General features: G+C 45.3%; 1 protein-coding gene across 2 annotated transcripts in view; it reads right to left on the bottom strand.

Moving 5' to 3' along the window:
- Tiam2 (TIAM Rac1 associated GEF 2) overlaps positions 1-22004 on the bottom strand; it is a 129061-nt gene that overhangs the window by 99132 nt on the left and 7925 nt on the right. The window contains exons 1-3 of one of the 2 annotated variants that reach the window (XM_026393813.2): positions 17855-17988; positions 3998-4107; positions 772-1971 (exon numbers count right to left, since the gene is read on the bottom strand). In XM_026393813.2, the coding sequence (XP_026249598.2) occupies positions 772-1965 (1194 nt within the window). In that variant the 5' untranslated portion in view covers positions 1966-1971; positions 3998-4107; positions 17855-17988. Of the gene's footprint in view, positions 1-771; positions 1972-3997; positions 4108-17854; positions 17989-22004 lie in introns of those variants that run through there. The other variant, XM_026393814.2, reaches the window with a different exon arrangement.

Genomic DNA, 22004 nt, shown 5'->3' on the forward strand with positions numbered 1-22004 from the left:
TAGAAACTTTATTTTTTTTTTCAAGTAATAAAAAGTTCAGAAAGCCTAGTTATCCAGAAAATAATGATAATCATCCTCATCCTTTTTGTTTGGACTTAAAGAAGGAAGTCCAGCAAAATCCTCCGATGCTTCAGGAATTCCCTCCAGCTCCGACCTAAGGAGAGTTTGTCCAGTAGTTAAGGTTACTCCTGTGGGGCTACCATGGAGTCAAGCACAGAACCTGGAGCTGTGGACTGAATGTCTGCCTCCTGCAAGTCCCCTGTGAAACCCTCACATACTGCAGTGGTTTGGGAGGTAGGACCTGGGGGAGGGGACTGGGCTTAGAGGAGGCCGTGACGGCAGAGTCACAATGGCATCAGTGACCTTCTAACAACAGACTAGGGCTCCCTCTCTCCCTGTCACCCAAGGACTCAGCAAGAAGGTAGCCATCTGCACCAGGAGGAGGGCCCTCCCTGGAATCTGACCACACTGGCACCCCCATCCGTCTTCCCAGCCCCCAGAACTGTGGCAAATAGACCTGCAGTTGGAGCCGGCCAGGCAGAGGTACCTAGTTTGCAGCCTGAGGGGACTCAGACATGGAGAGTCCGAGGTCACAGGCTAAAAGTGATGACACACGCCTGCAGTAAATAAGACAGACCCTGGAAACACGAGCCAGGTCTCAGGCCAGACTCCCCCGTCTAGCTGGCTCCCCGAGCGTCTGAGTGCCTCCTAATACCATTCCCATTTGACAGGACACTCGGGGCCCGTCCCTCTGCCCCAAGGGGGCCTCACCTGGAGTTTCCTCTTCTTCCTTGACAGGCTTCCGGTCCAGTCGCTGATCCGTCGCATTCTGGCTTTGAGGGTGTCCTTCTTGGCAGTGTCCTCGGTGAAGGCTTTGGACTTGCGGCAGGGGAGGGTGAAGGAACTGTACTGGGCAGGGTCCCGGTGCTCCACCCTGGAGGGCACGTCAATGTCAGAGGCAAAGGAAACGCGGTTGCTTAGGCAGGTGTGGGAGCCGATGTACTCATCAGAAAGGCAGATGCCCGAGGGGGAGCAGGTCCCCAGGTTGGCATCTTTGTACAGTTCCCGGAGGGAGGACAGGGAAGAGCTTTGGTTGAAAGGCTTTTTGGCATCACCTGGTGGGAAGCTGATGGGGAGGCTGGGATCGGGCGTGCTGGGGACCAGGAAGGAGCCCTCCACCTCGCTCAGCTCCCCAGCGTTGCCCCAGGGGGAGTCGTACCAGGACGACTCGGAACTCAGGGAGCTGCCCTTGCTGGAGCGCAGGCGAGAGTCGGTGGGAGAAGGGCGCTGGCTGGCGGGGGAGCCGGCACTGGAGTCCCTTCTGGCCTCAGACACAGGGGAGGTCTCCTGGGCCAGGGTGGGCGAGTATCTCAGCAGCTGCACAGGTCCACTGGGGTCCCCTGCGGGCCCTCTGCTGTGGTTGGCGCCACTGTGGAACTCCACCCTTAAACACCCATCCAGCTTCCCCAAGGTCTTGATGAGCACCCTGGGGCTCCGGCGGTCTTCCCCTGGCGGGGTGGAGGCCATGCTCTCGTTCCTCCCGTAGCAGTTGAGAAGGTGTCCGTTGCAGTCTCTCGAGGTGATGTGGTTATCCGCCGGCTCATGGCCAACATAGTGGAAGCCATTCTCGGGTGAGAAAGCAGCACTGTGGCCCTGGAAATCATTTCCTGGGGCGCTCTCCCTGTGCTTAGAGTAGGCTGTGCCTTTGGAGAGTTTGCACATGGGTCCCCCAAGTCTTGATGCATAAGGCTGGTGACTCTTAAAGTGAGAAAGGCAGCTCCGGGCCAGGGACCTGGACTTGTAACCTGGTCCACCACCTCCGTGACTCCATCCATGCAGCGACTTCTCATCTTTTGCATGAATGCTGCGTATTTTCAGGGAGCAAGGCTTTTGCTTAGCACCAGTAATAGTATTGCTATGATTTTTAGATCCTTGAAGGGTGTACTGACTCTCGGAGTTCCCCATTTTAACCTAAATTAAGAGTAGTTGCATCACTAAGAGCCATAAGCTAGTTACATCTCATTATGACAAAATTTTCTCAAAAATAACATCTGACACATTACTCAGGAAACCATCAACTTCTGTCTGTGCCTGGCATGACTTGGAGCAGAGACAAGAGTTGCTTACTGAACTGGCTCTCCTCATTGTGAGAAGCTGCTCATTAGCCACATAAATAATAATGGAAACTCGTGTGCTCGTTATTTTAAATAAATTATTTGTGGCATGACATAAATTCAAAAGTTGAATAGGTATAAACATCAGCTGAAGGCAAAGACCTCCTTCATGCTTGATGTTGGCAGGTTTTGAATAATGGTTCTTGAAGACAAAGATGAAGGGAAAGTTCCTTTACTCTGTCAGACCAGACAAAGGCTTCAGTGATCAGCAAGATACATTTTCATTACACATTCATTATTGGAAGAGCTAACAACTCATCACAACATTGGGGAACTGAATCAAGGATCCCCATAGACACCAAAATCTGAGCTTGCTCCAGGTCCCCATATAAAACGGCATAGTATTTGTGCATAAACTACACACCTCCTCAAAAACATTTTAAATCATCTCTAGATTATTTATAATATCTAATGTCATGTAAATGCTATGTAAATAGTTGTTACACCATGATAGGAAAACAGTCTGTAGATGTTTAGTATAGGTGCTTTTTTCTCTTCATTGGGGACTGAACCCAGGGCTGCTCATATACTAGGCAAGCATCGCACCACTGAGCCACATTTTTTTTATTCTGAGATCAGGCCTCACTAAGTTGCCCAGGCTGGCCTCAAACTTACGATCCTCCTGCATCAGCCTCCCCAGGAGCTGGGATTATAGGCATGTGCCACAGCACCAGGCTAGAAGCAATTTTTTAAAAATATATTCACCCTGCCACTGGCTGAACTCATGGGTGCAAAAGGCATAGATACGGATGCCAGTTGTATAAAAAGGTCACTGCTCAAAAACTACCGTATTTATGGTAACACAACCCCATGTAGCAGGCTCTGCAAAGTTTTCATGGATCACAAAGCTAGGAATACCACCCAAGAAAAGGACTAGTCCTCAAAAATAAGGCTCATACCTAGCCCCCCCTCGTTATCCCAGCTTCTCAGGAGGCTAGCGCAGAAGGAGGGCAGAAGGATCTCAAGTTCAAGGCCAGCCTGGTTGCTAAGAGCAACTTAGCAAGAAGCTCTGAAAATAAAAACTAAAAGGGCTGGGGATGTAGCTCAGAGGTAGAGCACCCCGGGTTCAATTCCCATTATAAAAAAAAAAAAAATTAAATGAGACTAAAATAAAACAAGAGAGGGACAGAAAAACATTTTAATGAAACTCACCCTGGGCATCTCTAAAGACTTCAGGCATCCTCACTTTGAGGAAGGCCTGGGATGTGGCTCAGTGGAGGGCACTTACCTAGCAGGTGAGAGCCCCAGGGTTCCATTCCCAGCACCACAAAGAAAGAGAACAATGAGGGGAAAAGGTCTAAAGCTGGCTCATAAGAATGTGGCCATCAGAAAAAAAGTATTAGGGTCTTTTAACTCCCCATGTAATCCCCGTTAGCTCAAGGATGCTAATCCTAAGGCAAAATGCAAAATGAAATTTGCTCCAAACTTCCCGCTTTCCATTCTAACTGCCCGTCACTATTTGAGTCAAGGTGGGTGGAGCTGATGCTTCCAGGTAGTTTTCCCAATAATTCAGGTTTTCAATTTCATATATAAGAACATACAGCCACAAAACAGAAGCCAAGTAGATTGGCAAAGCCAAACATTTTTTTTTAATTTTTTTAGTTATTAATAGACCTTTATTTTATTTATTTATTTTCATGTGGTGCTGAGGATTGAACCCAGTGCCTCATGCGTGCTAGGCAAACACTCTACCACTGAGCCACAACCCCAGCCCCCAAAGCCAAACATTTTAAATTCAAATCACTGGACCAAATAATTGAAGGTGTACCTATTACTCACAGTTACACACTCAACACGAGCCCCACACAGGAGAGCTGGGTTACCTGCAGCCTCGTTCTTGCTCTGAGGAGATTAAAGGTCAGCAGGTTTTACATGGTCTTGGGAGCAACGCGACACGTTTAACAAGCACGGGAAGCGAGTCCATGAAGAGATCCTGAAAAAGAGAAACGTGAACAAACTCCATCAAGCACTGTGTACCGAGCTCCCGGAAAGGAAAAACAGGTTTAACGTAGATTATCTGAAGCAGCAACTGATGTCTGGAATCGCTGTCAAGATAATAAATGTCTATGGACTGCTGGATTCAGCAAGGTTGTCTGGAAGATGCAAAGAAGCCAGAACTGTCCATCCAATCTCGTGAAGGCCATCAAGCCCACGCCTGGTCTGCAGTCAAAGGCCTGCCTTTGTTTGAGGGGAGGGCAGGTGAGGCTGGAGTGAGTCATGCCCGGCTCATCTGTCAGCACTTCCAGAAAAACAACCCTCAGACTCCTGTGGACAGGACTGCAGGGGCACCCCCCTGACGGGACAGCACTTCATTGTTCTCTACTCCACTAAACAGTAAAAACCAACCCCAAATGTTAAACCACAGCGACCAGCCCTTGGCCAAGACAGCTCCCCTTACAGAGGTTGACCTCAGGGATGACACGCAAAGCTTTTCTCCAGAACAAGTTAGTAGGGCTAGGAGGCTGGCCCTGGAGGGGACAGAGGGGCTCTGATGGGGAGAAGGAAGAGCTGTGTTGGTGGCTGCATCTGGCAGCATCCGTGGCCAACACAGATCCTAGATTTTGTCTGTAGACAGAAAGCACGGGATGGTGAGGGCTCCAGAGTGACCATTCAGTTCTTTTTTAGATGGAATTGGTCATTGTGGTAAAATGTGCCTAACATGAAATTCACCATCTTACCCATTTGTCAAGAGTACAGTTCAGTAGTGCTCAGTGGGTTCGTGCTGTTGTGCTGCCGTGGCCACCATCCACCTCCAGAAGTCTTTTGTTCTTGCAAAACTGAGCTCTACACCCATGGAACAGCCGCTTCCTACACTCTACTGGCCCCCAGCCACTGGCTGCCACCATTCTACTTCCGCTCTCTATGAATTTGACAACGCCAGGTTCCCCGTGTAATAGAACCACACAAGGTCTGTCAGTCTGACTTGCTTATTTCACACACCCATGTCCTCGAGGTTCATTCCTGTAGAGCATGTGTCAGAATGGCCTCTTTGTTAAGGCCTAAAACATTTCACCATATGTATTCACCACGATTCATCCATTCATCCATTCACCTACACCAACAGACACTTGGACTGTGTTCACCTCCTAGCTATTGTGAATAATGCTGTTACATGAGTGGACAAAGACAGCTTTGAGACCATGCTTTCGATTCTTTTGGACACATACCCAGATGTGAAAGTGCTAGATCATCAGGTCATTCTATGACAGCAGCACTATACCATTTGACATTCCTACTGACAGTTCAGCAGGGCTCCAATTCCTCCTCATTCTTGCCAATACCTGTTAATTTCTGGGATTTTAGTTTGTTTGGGTTTTTGTTTTTCCTGATATCAGTGCCCTCGTGGGAGGTGGTGATATCCACTGCAGTATTCCACTGCTGTTTGCATTTCCCTGATGAGTGACATCGTTCCCTGTGCTCATTGGTATTGTGCATCTACACTGGAGGGTTGAACAGTGACTTATAAGAGGGGAAGAATAAGAGGGGAAGAAATGGCCCTGGAAATAAGTTCCTCTAATAGGGCCAAAGACAAGTCTCCTGCTTGAGTTTATTCCCACAAATATATTTTAGATTGGGGAGAAAAAAAGTCAAATAGATTTTCCACTCGAGCACCAGCAGGAAATCCAATAGCTCATCAGAGCCTATTAGAACTGAGGCCAGCACCCAATTAATGCACTGAAGGGGAGCCTGCTCTGTGATTGGCCTGTACCTTATAGTGGGCAGCACTCTACACCACAGAAAGAGGGACCAGCCGTGGGGTTGCAGGTCCCAACTCTGACACTGCAACTAGACTGCACAAATCCCACCTTTTAAAGTTCAAAACCTGAACGATTGGTCTTTTCTCCATGAATCTTTTTCCCCCCCAAACTGAGGGAGCTAAAAGTGGCCAGAGAAGCGCCCAGCTACCACCTCCTAGACCTTCACAACTGGCTGATCAGAGGGAGCCTTTGCATCTGTTTACTTTCTTCAACATCAAGGTCTAGGGATGACCTCAAGGGGCAGGCCTCCCGGCCTCTCCTTGTCCACAAGTTCAGATCTGCCAAGCCAACGCGCGCACACCCCGCTGGCCTCCAGCTCCCCACGCCCAGGGACTGTCAGATGCTCCTGGAAACACGAAGGCCAGGACTCAAAACTACACGAGGGCTCCAAGCTGGAAGTCTGCACCCTAGCGGCAGGTTAAGACCTCAGTGCATCTCACCACTTGTTACATTAGTTTTTTGTTTCATGTGACTTCAGTAAGTACTCCATCCTTCACGAAACCTTGTCCACTTGAGGCCTGAAACAGTAGCCCACAGGAAGCCCTGCACAGACACATGCTGAATTGCAGGAAAGCGACTTCACAGGCTGGAAGATGACCTGGACACACACAGAGCAGGAACTCCCAACCGGCCAGGGCTGGAATGGTGCAAAAGCCCACGTGGCCGTCCATGGTGACAACAGCAGAGCCTGGAGAAGGGCAATCTAGCAGTGACAGAGTGACTACCAACACGCACTTTTCAGAGGCCTGATGCTGACCAGCTGTTCAATAGATCTGGTCAGTGCTGGCAGTGGGGAAATACAGCTTCAAACTGCAGCAGGAAGAATCTATCCAATATTTATGAGAAATCTGTTGACAGGAAGGACAATCCCTGAGGGAGAATAAGTAATTATTGTCCCCAAGGAGTTTGACCAATTTAACAGATATTTATCTGTCATGCTTCAGCCATGATCTTTGTCTGGAAGAAAGAAATAGCAATCTGTGGCTCTGCCTCCTTTATTAAGGGAATTTAGTGGTATTCAAGCTTTAGCACTGTTTTGTTGATATTCAGGGAGGTGGAAATAAAGACAACAGACTTCCTGTGAGGGGCTGAGGATATAGCTCAGTTGGCAGAGTGCTTGTCTCCCAGGCCCAAGGCTCTGGGTTCAATCCCCAGCACCACCAAAAAAAAAAAAAAAAAAAAACAAGAAAGAAAGAAAAGAAAAGATTTCCTGTGAACTCTTAAAAAAAAAAAAAAAAACAAGAAATACTAAAAAAAAAGGACTTTGTGCCTGAAAATCGCAAAAACACCTGTTAAAGACAGACACGGCTGGCAGGTAATACAAGTGAAGTCACTCCCGGATAAAAAGAAGATGGCACTAAGTGTGTACTTGCCAAAAACGATATGCTTCGAAAATGATCTTATACAATTTTTATTTATCGGATAATCAAAATAAATATGGAAATTTCTTAAGTTGGCCACAATCCCATGAACCTTAAAAAAACTCTATTTTTTTAATTTTCTACATTCCCCTCCAATCCCCACTCACATGAGAGCACTATGTAGCTTTTTAAGTTAAAATCACGAGGGTGAAAGGTTTTTGGTTTTTAAGTTATGATTAATTCCACACTAGAAATGTCCAGCAGCGTGGACGGATTTAACAAATGTGCCACCACAATCCCAGCAGCCACTGAAAAGCAGAGGGGAGGTCAGGATTTGCCTTGTCTTCATTTGCCCTGAGACAGGGTACACTGACTGTCAGAGTCCCAACACCTCTGCTTCCAGGGAGGGCAGTGTTAGCAGCAGGAATACTAATCCACTGGACTCTGCTTTGCCTCTGGGCTGCCCAGACAGAGAACAAGAGGGACCCAGAGGGTGGGCAGTGTGAAGGAGGGGTGGATGGGTGGGGCAAGCCCATCTGAGGCCTGGCAGGGCCATGGCCCCAGGCAGATTTATGGCTGGGTGAGATGGGGTAAAGGAACTCAAGTTCACCCTCCAAGGGAAACCAACAGGCTTCACATAATTCCAGAGAGGTTTTTATACTGAAACCAGGACCCCCACCATTGCCAAGGCAAATACTTCCACAGAGATAATAACCAGATAAGAAATGGGCTGGCCATCATGGGCTATCACAGGCTCTCCAGGATCCCTTTATTTGGGCTGGTGGGGGAGAGTCTCAGAATTCTAGGCTGGTTTTTGCCAGAACTCGGGTTAAGATCAGCTTCTGCTTCTTGAATAGCCTGTGAATCTGTGGGATAATGACCCTATCTGGATTTCATTTTCTCCATCTGCAACTTGAGGATTAAAAAAAAAAAAAAAAAAAACCCGTCCTACATACCTCATGTTTTAAAAATCAAATATACAAATGGATGTGGAACCATCTAAAAACTGTGAAATGCAACACAGTCCTTTTATTAATTTTTAGCTATAAAACTAATTTTGTGTACTATGATATCAGATTTTATTATAACTGTCACTGCAGATCTTCCATTAACTATTAATCACTAAATATTATAAATATATCAATGTGGAATTTTCTAAATCCTACTATCAGCGTGTGTCTGATTACAATTAATTCCCACAAAGTAGTACAGTACGAAAAACGACCTAACTTGTAAGAGAGCTGTCAAACATCAAGAGAACAAGGACAAAACCCATTCGGTTGCATTCTTAGATACTCACGGTCGTAAATATGGGGCAGAGTGGTACAGGCCTGGAATCCCAGTAGCTCGGAAGGCCGAGACAGAAGGATCACAAGTTTGAGGCCAGCCTCAGCAACTTTGCAAGATCCTGTCTCAAAATCAGTATAAAAGGGGGTGGGGGTGTAACTCAGTAGTAGAGGGCTCCCGGGTTCAATCCCTAGTACTGCCCAAAAAAAAAAAAAAAAAAACGGAGGCGGAGGAACTCTCCTGGTGCCTACTGAACCACTGGTGTTACCTTAAAGCAGACATTCTCGACTAAGGTGACTTTGCCCCGCAGAGGGCATTTGGCCTGTCTGAAGATATTATGGGTTGTCACCACCACCGTCATCCCACTGGCACCTAGTCGGGAGAGGCCAGGGTCACTGTTCAACATCCTGCAACACACAGGGCTCCTCACAGCAAATTAAGCATCTGGCCCAATGCATCCACAGTGCTGGGGCTGAGAAGGCCTGCCCTGCAGTTCTATTATGCGTGTGTCACTAAAAATGCTAAAATAAAAGGACACATGGACCTAAAAGAAAAGACTCTAACAAGGATCCAAACTTACAGAGTAAATATTTCCAGAATCTGCTTCTTTCATCCCGAGTCAATGAACTCCACCCTGGATGCATGAACCCAACACCAAAACTCAGAAGGAGCTCACTTCTCATTTACGACATGAGCCAGCTCTGTGTAAAGAGGTCCCCAGGGGAATGCTGCTCAGGAAGAAGAATCCTTAACTATCAGATTGGCAGACAGCAAGTTGCTGCTAAAAGGCTGCAAACCCCAGACCAGTGTGTGTGTGTGTGTGTGTGTGTGGAGGGGGGGGCTCCCGGGTCCTCTTTCGGTGCAGGACTCCTCCCTGGGCACCGTGAGGATGGAGGGACGAGCCAATCGCAGCACTGAGGGTCTGAGGGGCAGGACCGCCCTCACAAGCTGGCTGCTGTTCAACAGGAGGAAAGTGATAAATTCCACAGAGACAATGGCCTGGCTTTGTGCACAGATCATCCCCTCAGTGAGTCAGTTCATCCCAAGGATCTCAGAACCCACACCTGTTTGGTTAAAAAAAAAAAAAGAAAAAAGAAAGAAAAGAAAAGAAAAAAGAGACCTCAACATCTGCAATATTACTTATGAAAGTCTTGATCAAACTATGGGTCATGGTCCTATGTGGGCTCATGAAATTCCTTCAATAAATTGATGCTGCCAGTATTTTGAAGTTAATGGGACTGGATTGGATAGGATAGAATTTGAACAGTGCAGAAGAGAGCGTATAATAAACACAACAGGAAACCACAGAGTCCATCCCAATAGGATAAAACTGTCTTACGAAACTAAATCGAGTGCTTGGGCGTTTGCCCGTTTGCTGGAGTGTGAAGGAAAAGCGTCGTTTCTAGAGTCGTGGACCCAAACAAAAATTCAAAGGACAATGAATGATTATGAAACTTCCAGGGGACTATCAGCAGAACGGTACATCCGTTCTAATAAGACCTGAGGGCAACCACGCTCCAAAGAGTCTCAAATAATTCAAAAAAAAAAAAAAAAATCATCATCCACAACAAACGTGTTGGCTACAACGGGAAGCACCAGACAAGAAAGGAACCATTCATCAGGAGAGCGCAGTTCTGCGCCAAGTGGGGCCCTGGCCTCCCATGGTCGCCCTCTACCACTGAAGGGGAACGTCCCCTGGACATTCCAGTTCTTCCTAGGAAGGTTGGGAATGGCCTGGTGGGAAGATAACTGGGACGTGAACAGTGAATGAGAGTCTGTCGGGTGAAGAAAGGAAAGACGGGGTTCCAGAGGGGCAGACAGCAAGGATGGGCTCCCCGCTGAATCCACAAAGGACGGAGTCCACACCCAGCGAAGAGCAGAGGAAGCCCCAGCTGGTTCAGGGAAGGGTGACCAGGGTGGTGGGGACAGATTGGAGAGAGGAGGAGGGGGTCAGAGGGGCCAGGCTGAGAAGGAGGGGAAGCTGGGGGGTCGCCCATCACCACTAGCCTGGAACACCCACGGTGCCCAGAAATAGGGTGGAGTGAACAGGACAGGGCAGGACCCCCCCCCCCAAAGAGGGGGCGAGATCAGAAACTAGAAACGCATCCTGGAGGGTCAGCAGGAGCACATGGCAACCTCCCCAGCACTGAGCTTACCAGGGAGGGGGTGAGACCGTGGTCCCCCAAACGATACTGGTCTGCTTTTGGAATGTCAGATAAATTGGGCGATCCAGCTACTGCCCAGCCATCTTGGAAACTGAAGATGCTCAGGGTTTAAAAAGAAAAAAAATACAACCGTTTCAGGCAAGATAACAGAATCCATATAATCTAAAATGAAAATAATCCTGGTAAGAGATAAAACATTGTCCTTATTTTTTTGCTTAGAGATTATTGATCTCATACGTTTCCGGGCATGGATTTGTTGGGTTTGTTGTTGTTGTTGAATGTTTCTACCATTTCCCACCTGCTCTGTCTTTCTCACCTCTCCTTAATTCTCATCCAAAAATTTGCCCAACCTCTCCGTCTCTAGGGAATCTGTCATGTTTGGGTGACTAACAGAACCAACGATTCTTATTTTGTAACTTATGAACATGAGATTCAAAACTGTTAGCATGACTTTTGAATAACCTCTCTTGATTAATGTTTGTGAGCATGAGCCACTCCACAGAGAGCAAGCTCAGGCACCGGGTGAGCTCTGTCCAGACGGAAGGCCCTGCCTGCAACTCGGCTGCAGCCTGGGCTCTCACCAACCCGGGGCCCCAGACAGAAGGCACACGCCTTGGTAAACTGGAAGCAGTGTATTCCTGAGCCTCAATCACATTCTAAGACCAAAATATACCACGGTGATTGTACCAAGTTATTCTTGACAGACTCTTTCACTGTTCATGTAAGTTGAAAAACATGAACAGGCCTCAACCACACATTTTCCCCTCCTTTAAATAGGTGCTTTCCCCACCCTCGTGAGTGTGCGACTACTCTCCTTCAGCTGGGTGTTGCCCTACTTGAGAGTTTACTTCTATAAGGTTGTGTCTTCATGGTACGATCTAAGCTGCCCTTGGGCCCCCAGGCAAGAATAAACCAATCATTGCTGAAACTTTCCTTAACTCAAATGATCATTCACAAACTTGGTAAGATTTTAGCTAAAAATTTATAGGGATTTAAAATATTTTTATATGCAAAGCAGACAGACGCATGGAAGAAGGGGAAAGGGTTTGATCATATTCTGAATGCTGCTGTGGGTCAAGCCCCACAGGGCACAAGAGCACAAACAGTCTGTGTGGTCATCCCTTTTCCACAGAAAAGGGAACCTTCACCTCCATGAATTAATTATTTGACCAAGATCATTAACAGGGTAAAGGCAGAAAGCAAACCTGGACCTGTCAGATCATGGTTTAATATATGCATGACATCAAAATATTTTTTTAATCTTTATTTTTAGTTACAGGTGGACACAATATCTTTATCTTTCTGTGGTGCTGTATGTAGGCGAGGCAAGCGCTTTCCCTCTGAGCCACAGTCCCAGCCCCTCAAAATAATTTTAAATTTTGCATCTTTTAAACCTGACATGATTCCTTGTTTTCTTAAGAAGTTCAGTTCAACTTTAAGGCTCCCCTTTCACATCAGCGGTTAAGACGGATCCATGTCTCTTTTCCAAATAAAACATTGGGAGAGTCTCTCTCAGGGTGTCTTTTTCTCAAGCAGTGAGGGCTTCCACAGCTGGGAATGAGAGGTGGAGAGGAAACAAACACTGGCACTTTAAGGTAACGGAGGAACTTCAAGGTTAAGTCTGGCTATTCTATTCTACTGCTTCATAGAGAACATTGCACGGAGGAGGATTTTGTTTTCTTCATGCTGTAAGCACCACAGTCCTTATTCTCTCCAACTGACACAAACCATTCCTCTCAGAGGCTGTGGGAACACGGCCATGGACCCGGCAAGAAGGGTCCTTCTGAAGACCGTGGGGTAACCCGGAGCATCTTCCTGAAGCTCCAATTTCAGTTAATGCCAAGTAAGTTAAGTCCTGCTTCCCTAATAAAACCTATACATCAAGTAAAATACAGATGTCTTTATTTTTGAGATAAACTATACGAATCCAAGGACATTCAGCATTGAGATTGGGTGGCTCTAGTTAGGTCGCAGCTCCCAGGTAGGATGTGCTCTTGCTGATTACTGCAATAACTACTCCTGGATAACTACTCCACACCAGGTCCCCTTCTAGCTCCAGGGGACACAGCAATAAGCCAAACTGACCTGTCCCTGCTCACATGGAGCTTATGTGACAGTGGAGAGACGTGAGGCCCAAGCAGGGAAAACAAAGTACACACTGCAAAGTGTTGAGCTCTTGGGCCCAAACAGAGATGGAGAGAGGGGAAGCCAAGAGGGCGGGGACAGAAGAATGGAGTGGAGAGGCCTCAGGAACAGTGACAGGGAGGGAGACCATGCGGGAAAGAGCAACCCAGGCCCCACCAGAGGTGGGTGGGCAGGAGGCCAGGGTGGCAGAGTGGGCAAGGGAAAGCAGAGCAGAAGAGGCCGCAGAGAGACAAGGAGCCCGGAATCAGCCTGGAGGACGCCTGGGACTGTGGCTTTCGTGCTGAGATTACATCGTGACAGAGAGGGTTCACAATAGGGCATATCTTTAGGAGGATCATTGTGTCCGCTGCATGGACCCAGATGGCCAAGGCAAGTGGAGGCTGCAGACCAGCGGGGCCACTGCAGTCATTCAGGGGAGAGACGAGGCATTTAGGGCTCAGGTGAGGCTGAGAGAGAAGAGTGGATTGACTCTGGATACCCCCACAGGACCCCAGGGACAGCAGTGAGTGGTGGGCAACATCCAGGCCAACTCTACGGCTCTCATGTAAGCCACTGAGTTATGGTTATGGTAGACATTAATGTCCCCAAAGCACCAAGTGCTAAGGGCTTGTCTGCAGCCTGAGGCCCTTCTGGGAGGTGGTAGACCCTTCAGGAGGAGAGGCCCGTTGGAAAGAAGTCAGGTCGGAGGGGGTGGGGGGGGTCCCTTAAAGGGAAGACTGAGACCCAGTCCCTTCTCTCTCTGCTCTTCAGTTCCCACGAGATGCATTTTGCTCCTCTGTGAGCTCCCTGTCACAGTGCCCTCTCTGCCTCTCGTTAGGCCCCCAAACAAGAGAACCAGCCAACCCTGGACTGAAACCTCTGAAATTTTGAACCAAATAAACCTTTCCTCCTTTAAAGTTTATTTTCTCAGGTATTTTGTCACAGAGAAGGAAAGCTGACTAACAGAAGATAAAGGAACTGACTAGAGGAGTCTGTCGACATTAAAGTGACATCACTGAGTGGACATTTGGGTCTGAAGTCTGGAATCAGGAGCGAGGCGGGCTAGAGGTCCGAATCTGCTGCATTTCCCAGTGGAGATGGCATTTAACCATAAACTGAATGAGCTTTCCATAAGTAAACAAGGGGAAGACAGAGATCCCAGAAGGCCCTGGAGCATTCCAACATTAGGATGTCCAAGAAATGGGGTATGGGGAAGGGGGGGAAGCAACAGAAGGAGCCCTCAACTGAATTCAAAGGAAAGCAAGAGAGTGTGCTGCCCATGAAGCCAACCGAAAAAAAACTGCTTCAGGGAGGAAACTGTGAGCAAGTATCAGAAGCTTCTGATTCAAATTACCAGGACAGAGAAGGGAGCATGGGCTTGGCAGATTTGCAAAGTGGGAGTTCCTGGTGAACTTGCAAACAGCGTGAGGGTGGAGGAAGGCCGACTGCAGAGGACGGAGGAGGTCGAGGCAGCCCAAGATGCAAAGAAGCAGCTCGTTCAAGGAGTTTTGCTGGGGGGTGGCTGGGAGGAAGGAGGGACTGAGAGCTGTGGCTGCTCTGTCCCACAGGTAGGCCATCTGGCTGCCTGGGCTCATCCATGATCCAACTCTCCACTTAAAATGGCCTGACTTTACCCACTTTCCAGGAAGCGTTTCATTCTCCTCTTCTTCTTTCAACCACAAGTTTCCTTGGTAAACTGCTGACTGTCCCCTCACTTGTCTGTAGAGGACTTCCAGGTGGTGAGCAGGGGTGGCCATGGAGGGCCTGAAAACCAGTCCACTTCCATTCTCTCCCCTGGAGACTTCCTCCCCGCCATCTCGGTCCCATGGACCTCAGCTCCATCTCTCCTGCCTGCAAACTCCTGCCTCACCCTCCTCCACATCCTGCTACAACAATTCTGCAGCCATAGAGATGTGGCACAGCTGGGGACAGAAGCAGAGTGCAGAGCAGGCTCACTCTACAGGGTGGTCCTAAAGGCACGCGGGAGCCCGTATCAAAGTCCTGGGAACCTCCTGGGTCAACTGCACCTGGTCATCTGTACCGCCCACCATGTCCTTCCCTAGACTGTAAGTCATAACTTAGTCTACCACTTTTTACATAAAGTTTATTTTTCTAAAAGTACCTTACATTATCTTGGCCCTAAAGCCAAGCTTATCTGCTAGGCTTTTTGCTCCACTTTGTAGTGTCTCTTGTAAGGTTCGGAACAAAGCCTAAATAGTCTATTTAAATAATGTATTGCAAAGTGACCACATACAAAAAGGGGGGGGGGGCAGAAACCCTCTTAATCTAAGGCTCAAATAGGAACAGTCTGGCAGATGAATCAAAGTTGTCTAATCAACTAGGTTAGAGTAACTCCTGTGAACCTAAAATTCTCTAACATTAGCTACTCAGAGGGGGCACAGGGTTGAGCTTCATTAGGCTCCAAAAAAAACAAAAGTCCTACCTTTGATTAGAACATCCAATCTCTCTGGCTTGATAAGAAGATTGGTAAGATGAATGAACACGAGAGAAAGGCGGGCGGGTGGGCGGGCAGAATGGAGGGGAAATGGATATACATATGCACATGTGAATATACATGTGCATTCATGTGTGTGCATACACACATACACACATATGCACACCCCTATCTCTATCAATTTACTAAGACATATCAGGATGGGATGTGCCGAGGTATTCCCGATTTAAGAGTGGTACAAGAAAAGGACTAACAGGATACAGAATCTGGGTGACTAACCAGCTCTGTCATTTTGGGCACATCATTTCAGTTCTGTGGCTTTGAAGTTTTCCAATTTGAAAACTTATCCAAGATCCATTTTCAGACCTACGATTCTGTGCCTGCATAATACTATAGACTATAACTGACAACAGACTATATGACATAGTCCTAGGATGTGGTTAAATACTAACACTTATTAGCGTGTTTTAAACAGGACTGAATAATTTTAAAAAAAAGATATCAACCATTAGAAATTCACATTTACTATCATCATTATTACTTTTCCCCGTCTTCAATATTGTTGCTATTTCTTTCAATTCCATACATTTATCTCCCCTCTTATCATGAAGCCATCGTTACATCGGTCTATACCTAAGACACATTAAGTTTCAAAAGAAAAATGCAATCTTGCTCTTACAAAAGTCTAAAAAGACCTCATTCTGAAAGATTTTAAAAAATCCTTTCTATGGAACTAACAGTTGAGCTAACAGATCTCACTAACCTGACTTCCTATCATACAAGTGAACCTTATAAAGCACACCGAACCTAGAGGCACAAACAGAACTAGTAAAGCACCCCAGCAGATATTTAAGGAACGCAGACTCTGGGTTTCCTTTCTAATATTTTTGGCGGGAGGAGTTTGCAGAGGCTCCATACTGACTTTGCACAAGGAAATCTGTCTCTACTCAAATGCAAGCTGAGACCAGCAAGACAGAATCATCTGTCTTACTTCATGGGTGAGGAACCACATTGGGAGGATAATCTCTTCTCAAGGACCCTAACCCTTATCTTGCACTTCCAGACCTCCTTTCCATGGGCCTGGCCTGAGAGGACCTTTGCAAGCTGCGCCCTCTGCACGGAGACAGAGACAGGAGGTGTCATCTGTGAGTATTCACAACCCTGTTCGTGGCCTGGTGGTGCGGACTTGGGTCTTAAGGTTCTTCAACAGAGGCAGCTTCTGTGTGCAAGCTCTGGTAAAAATCAAAGTCAGTGACAAGTGTTAATCTCACTGGAGACGGAGCTGGGCCTCCACTCTGCTCCTCCTCCGAGCATTCACGGGCTCTGTCAGAGCAGCACTTCTTAGATTAAAAGGAAGCTCATCAATAAAAAGTGACAAAGTGTCTATTAATTCCAACTCACCCAGACCACACTCAGTTCCTCTATCCCAAGGAGACTTTTGTTTTTTAAAGGAACTGAAGGGAAGGAGAGAGAGGGAGAGAGAGGGAGAGAGAGAGAGAGAGAGAGAGAGAGAGAGAGAGAGAGAGAGAACACATGCACGGGAGAAGACAGCCCTCCTGCAGCTGAAAAGGGACCCACCACGCTGCCCACGCGAGAACAACTCACACGGCCATTATACTGAGCGAAAGTGTCCGATTTCAGAGTCCCTAAGTGCGATGCAAACCACAGGGAGGCGCTGCAGTGGGTCAGGAAACCCCAGCAGCTATATCCTCACTTTCCAGAAAACCTATAAATAACCTCCGAGTCACAGTGACTTCAATAAAGCTTCCTATTTCTGTCTCTCCACCTACCAATTTTCTGAGAATTACATGCTGGGCCAAATTAACGTGAAGCCCAGGAAGCAGCTCAGGGAAGTCAGGGCTCCTCTGTCCCCGCAGCTCAGCACACGCGCTATGCTGCCCATGTCCAGCGCCTAATGAATGGGCAGCTCTGCCTGATGGCAATGCGGTCCGTCACTCCACGTAAACCAGGTACTCCCACCCTCCAGATGACCAGGGATCCTTCTCCCTCAGAAAGTCCGAGACACAATTGAAGGACAAACGGTACCGAACAGTGAACTCCAAACTATAAATCTGAAAACTCTTAAGCCAAAGAACTCACACAGCTAAAAATTTAAGTCCCGATGGAATTACATATTAATCAAGAATCTATATTTAAAAAATCTGACATATTTAAATTTTCCATTCATCCTGAAGGAACTGACCGGTAAAGACGGAGTAGCTGTCATTAATGCTTTACCATGATCTTAGAGGAGAAATCATGATTCCTTGAGACATCAAGAAAAAGAAATCCACAGAATCAGCTTTTGGAGAATTCATAAAATGTGGCAGGAAACCACAAAAAAAAAATCACCATGAAGCGTTTGAAAGCATATAGACACTCCAGTTCATAGATGATGACTCTCTTCTGCACAACAACGTGGGCAGCTTCAGCACAGAATAACGTAAAACAAGGATAAGTCGGCACAGGACTCACATATAAAATCAAGTCTCGGTTCCAGGAGCAGGAAAATAAACACGTATAAGCTTACCTTTGCCCAAACTTTGGATGCAGCCAGTTTTCCTCAGGGTCTCTGGGTTAACAGAAAAAGTTCCACGGAGCTAGAATCCACATTCACATCCCCGGACTCTCCTGCCCCTGCCCGTGGAGAGCCAGGAAGCAGCGTCTAACACTTCCAATGCTCAGCCGTTAAGAGCTAAAAACGGATCCTGGGCAATGCTGATGTATTTTTGTCTGCTAGCTACACACCCTCATCATGTTCAATTTTTTCCATTGGTGGAACAGTATGAGGCAGACTGAACCAGAAAGTGGTTTTCCACGGGCTGCCTGGAGAGATTAGCCGGGACAGCCTGCCATCAGGCCAGCGACGCCGCGCTTGCCCAGGACTGGGCTGGTGTGGGCCTGCATTCCAAGGTGACCACCAAAGTTCCCTAGGAACCGGCCCAGGGTTTGCTGAATAAAGGTTGACTCACTTGAAGGGAGACTCAGCTTCTTTTTTAAGCCCTTTAGCAGTAGAAACACACACACCTACCACCCGTGTGTTTGGGGTGGTAGTAAACATTCTGCCCCCAAAACCACAGCTGGAATGTCATGCTCATAAAAAACCTGCCTCCGGAGCAACCCTGAAGTTATTTAATGATTTGCAAAATAGCCGGTACACACTACAGTGTCCTCTTACATTCAAAGTCCTTGTTACCTTATTTTATTAAAAGTCCTCGTTAGTGCCTATTTTACTCAAAATTTTTCTAAAAATAAGGATTAAATTACAGTAAATTAAAGTTATTCACCAGAATCGCGGACTGTTTTTAAGTCTTGCTATATCTTTTGAGAAAACACCTTAAATATAAAACATATACCTGAAAGTTAAAGCAACATGTTCGGATTATTTTATATATATATATATATTTTTTTTTGGGGGGGGGTGCCATTGCTGAATGAAAAAACAGAACACATCTGTGGGGAGCTTTATATTTTTGTGTTTGTTCTGAAGCAGCAGGGATTGAACACAGGGGTATTCTACCTTTGAGCTACATACCCAACCCTTTTGATTTTGAGACAAGGTATCACTTTATTGCCCAGGGTGATTTTCTTACCTCAGCCTCCCAGACACTGGGATTTCAGGCATGTGCCACCATGCCCTGTTCTAAAATTTTTGAAGTTATATTCTACAGAAAACAGTTTAATCAAAAGTTTTTAAGATATGCATATTCTAAATGAGCAGAGACATAGTTGTTCTGGATAAACACATAAGGAGAGCTTGGTAAGCAAATATTTTCATTATTTTAAAACAGTGAATGGAGCTACATATGAAATAGGCAAAATTGTTATTTCATATGAAAGACCAGATTATACTAAAGACGGATAAGTTAACTCCTTCCCTGTATGAAAATGTATCTTTACAGACACACGTATACATCTACCATATAGACGTATGGTAGAAAAAACTGGACTTTTTTCCATATATTAGTTAATACATGCTTGAAGGGATGTTTTCTAATCCTAACTATCAAATAAAAGCCATTAAATAAAATAATCAGTCTAATAGTCATAAGATTTAGTCTAAATTCCTTGGTTCTGTGTTCACATTTAGAACATAGAACCAAGGAATTTTTAGCGCTCATGGAATAAACTTGATAAGTTCCCTATTCTAACCCCCTCCCATTACAGATATAGAAACTGAGCCCTTATGTGAATGCCCGAGGTCAGAGAGCTGGTCAGCTGCAGGCGGCAGAGCAAGGATGTACCACCCCAGTGACCACAAGCCCTGGGACTGAAGTCAGAAGGTTGCTATGGAAACCAAGTCTCATAACATAAAATGTGGGAATTCCCCAAATGTTAACTAGACATGTATGTTTATTAACAAAATACTCTGGGTAAATACGGAAGTGGTAAGAATTCTGCTAAGTCACTGAGCTCCTGTTCCTTTAGATCAACAGTGTCATTTTTGTTAAGGGGAAAAAAAAAGTAAAATAAAATATCAGCTAGCGTAAAAGAAGCTTTCCACATAAACTTTGAGACAGGGAAGGACTTCTAAATATGAATGGGAAAAGATAATACAAGAAGGAAGAATGAAATTTAAATTGATTATATTTCTAAGGTTGAAAAATATTTCAGAAGAAACATACTTGGATGTCCATGCTCTATTGCTGCTTATAGATTTTCATGAGACAACTCTGGTCTTTTCATACATGTTATATGTAGATCTCTCTGTGCTAAAAATCTCTTGTAAGAATGAACTACTTCCAACATTCCTCAGATATTTCAAATGGATTTTCATTTATCTGGTCTATTTTTTATTACTGAGGTCACCCAAATAACTTACTTCTGTGAAGTTTTAAAGTCACTTGGGGATTCAAACTATGCAAAAAGGTTTTTCAAATTCTTTAGACTTTTCCCAACTACATAAAATACTCAATTTAGTTCTCCATCCTACAATTCCAAAAACCAGCATACTTTCAAATCATAAAACTAGACTTGATCTTTTTAATGCTTTATTCTGAGATAGCAGGACATATGTGTTAACAAGCATCTAAAATTAAATTCCTTGGCAAAGATCTGAGAAACATGTAAATTACTACTTAGGAAGTGTTCAATTTTGAAGCATTCAATACAAAATGGCACAGTTAGAATCGAGTATAGCAAAGTGTTAACAATTATAGAATTTAAGTGGTGGTTATGATGAGTGTTCCCTGTACAAATTTTTTTTGTACTTTTGCAAATTTCCTTAATAATAGGTTGGAGAAATGGCATGCGTACACACAGGTGCATCCCACAATTGGCCAATCATAACACCTGGTTTTACTCTATACCTCCTCAAGACTGAGCAGATAATTCTCAAGGACAGAATTATCCTACAGTGAGTGTGTGAGCACGTGTTCATAAAGGCATGCTCCAGAGAGTTTCCGTGTCTATCCAGAGAAGAGCCGGAGGATATAAAATGATAAATTATGGTTTAGGAATACCTTCAGAATTTTTTAAAAAAAAATATCTGAAGACTAGGGAAGTAGTTCAGTGGTACAAAGCTCACCTAGCATACGTGAGGCCCTGGGTTCAATCCCCAGCACCACACACAAAAAACTTTTTGTTCAGGACCACCATCACATAAATCATAATTAATAAAAAAAATAACATAACTCTGTATATGGTCTAGATATGAGATATCCACCAAGATTTCATGTGTGAGACATGCTGTAGAAATATCTCAGACTTCAAAACCAGTATACCGGGACCAGGAACTGATCTCTTGGTAACTTCAATGCTGTCTGAAACCCATTTTCTTTTTTTTTTCCTTTTTTAAATTTTTGTTATAAGTTATATATGACAAGTAGAATGCATTTTGACACATCATTCATAAATAAAGTATAATTTCCCATTCTTCAGATTGTACATGATGTAGAATCATACCCATTATGAAATCAAATATGTGCATAGAGTAATAATGCCCAATTCATTCAACAAAACTTCCTACCCCTGAACCCCTCCCTTCACTCCCCGCTACCTTATCCAAAGTACCTTTATTTTTTCTGAAACCCATTTTCTTCATCATAAAGTGGGATCAATAATATTGTTTATCACAAATAAAAATATAAATAAATGCACTAATAATCTATAAATAAAGAAAAACTGACATAAAAAGACAATTTTTTTTGGGGGGGGGGCCATGGTAGGCATGGAACCAGGGCCTCATGCATGCTCAGCAAGTGCTCTTCCACTGAGTCATATCCCAGTCCAAAAAGACAATCTTAGAAGCAATGTGAGGGCTGGGGATGTGGCTCAAGCGGTAGCGCGCTAGCCTGGCATACGTGCAGCCCAGGTTCGATCCTCAGCACCACATACCAACAAAGATGTTGTGTCCGCCGAGAACTAGAAAATAAATATTAAAAATTGTCTCTCCTCTCTCACTCTCTCTTAAAAAAAAAAAAAAAAAAAGAAGCAATGTGAGCTGTCAGAAATAACCTCTTTGCTTAAAACTCAAGAATCTCCACCCTTTTACTCCACCTTTAAGGTCAAAAAGAACACTACTGAAAGAACATCCCACCAAGCATCTTTCCTTATTGTTAGTCTATAGTCAATTTATGGTTAAAAAAATGAGAACAAAACAATAACAATAAATAAAGATTAAAAATATAAATTACTTTTACCAAACAAAAAAGCAAATGATCAAATAATGGCTCATACAT

This window comes from Urocitellus parryii, chromosome 8, assembly GCF_045843805.1.
Source record: "Urocitellus parryii isolate mUroPar1 chromosome 8, mUroPar1.hap1, whole genome shotgun sequence".
In the NCBI taxonomy this organism is placed as follows: Eukaryota; Metazoa; Chordata; class Mammalia; order Rodentia; family Sciuridae; genus Urocitellus; species Urocitellus parryii.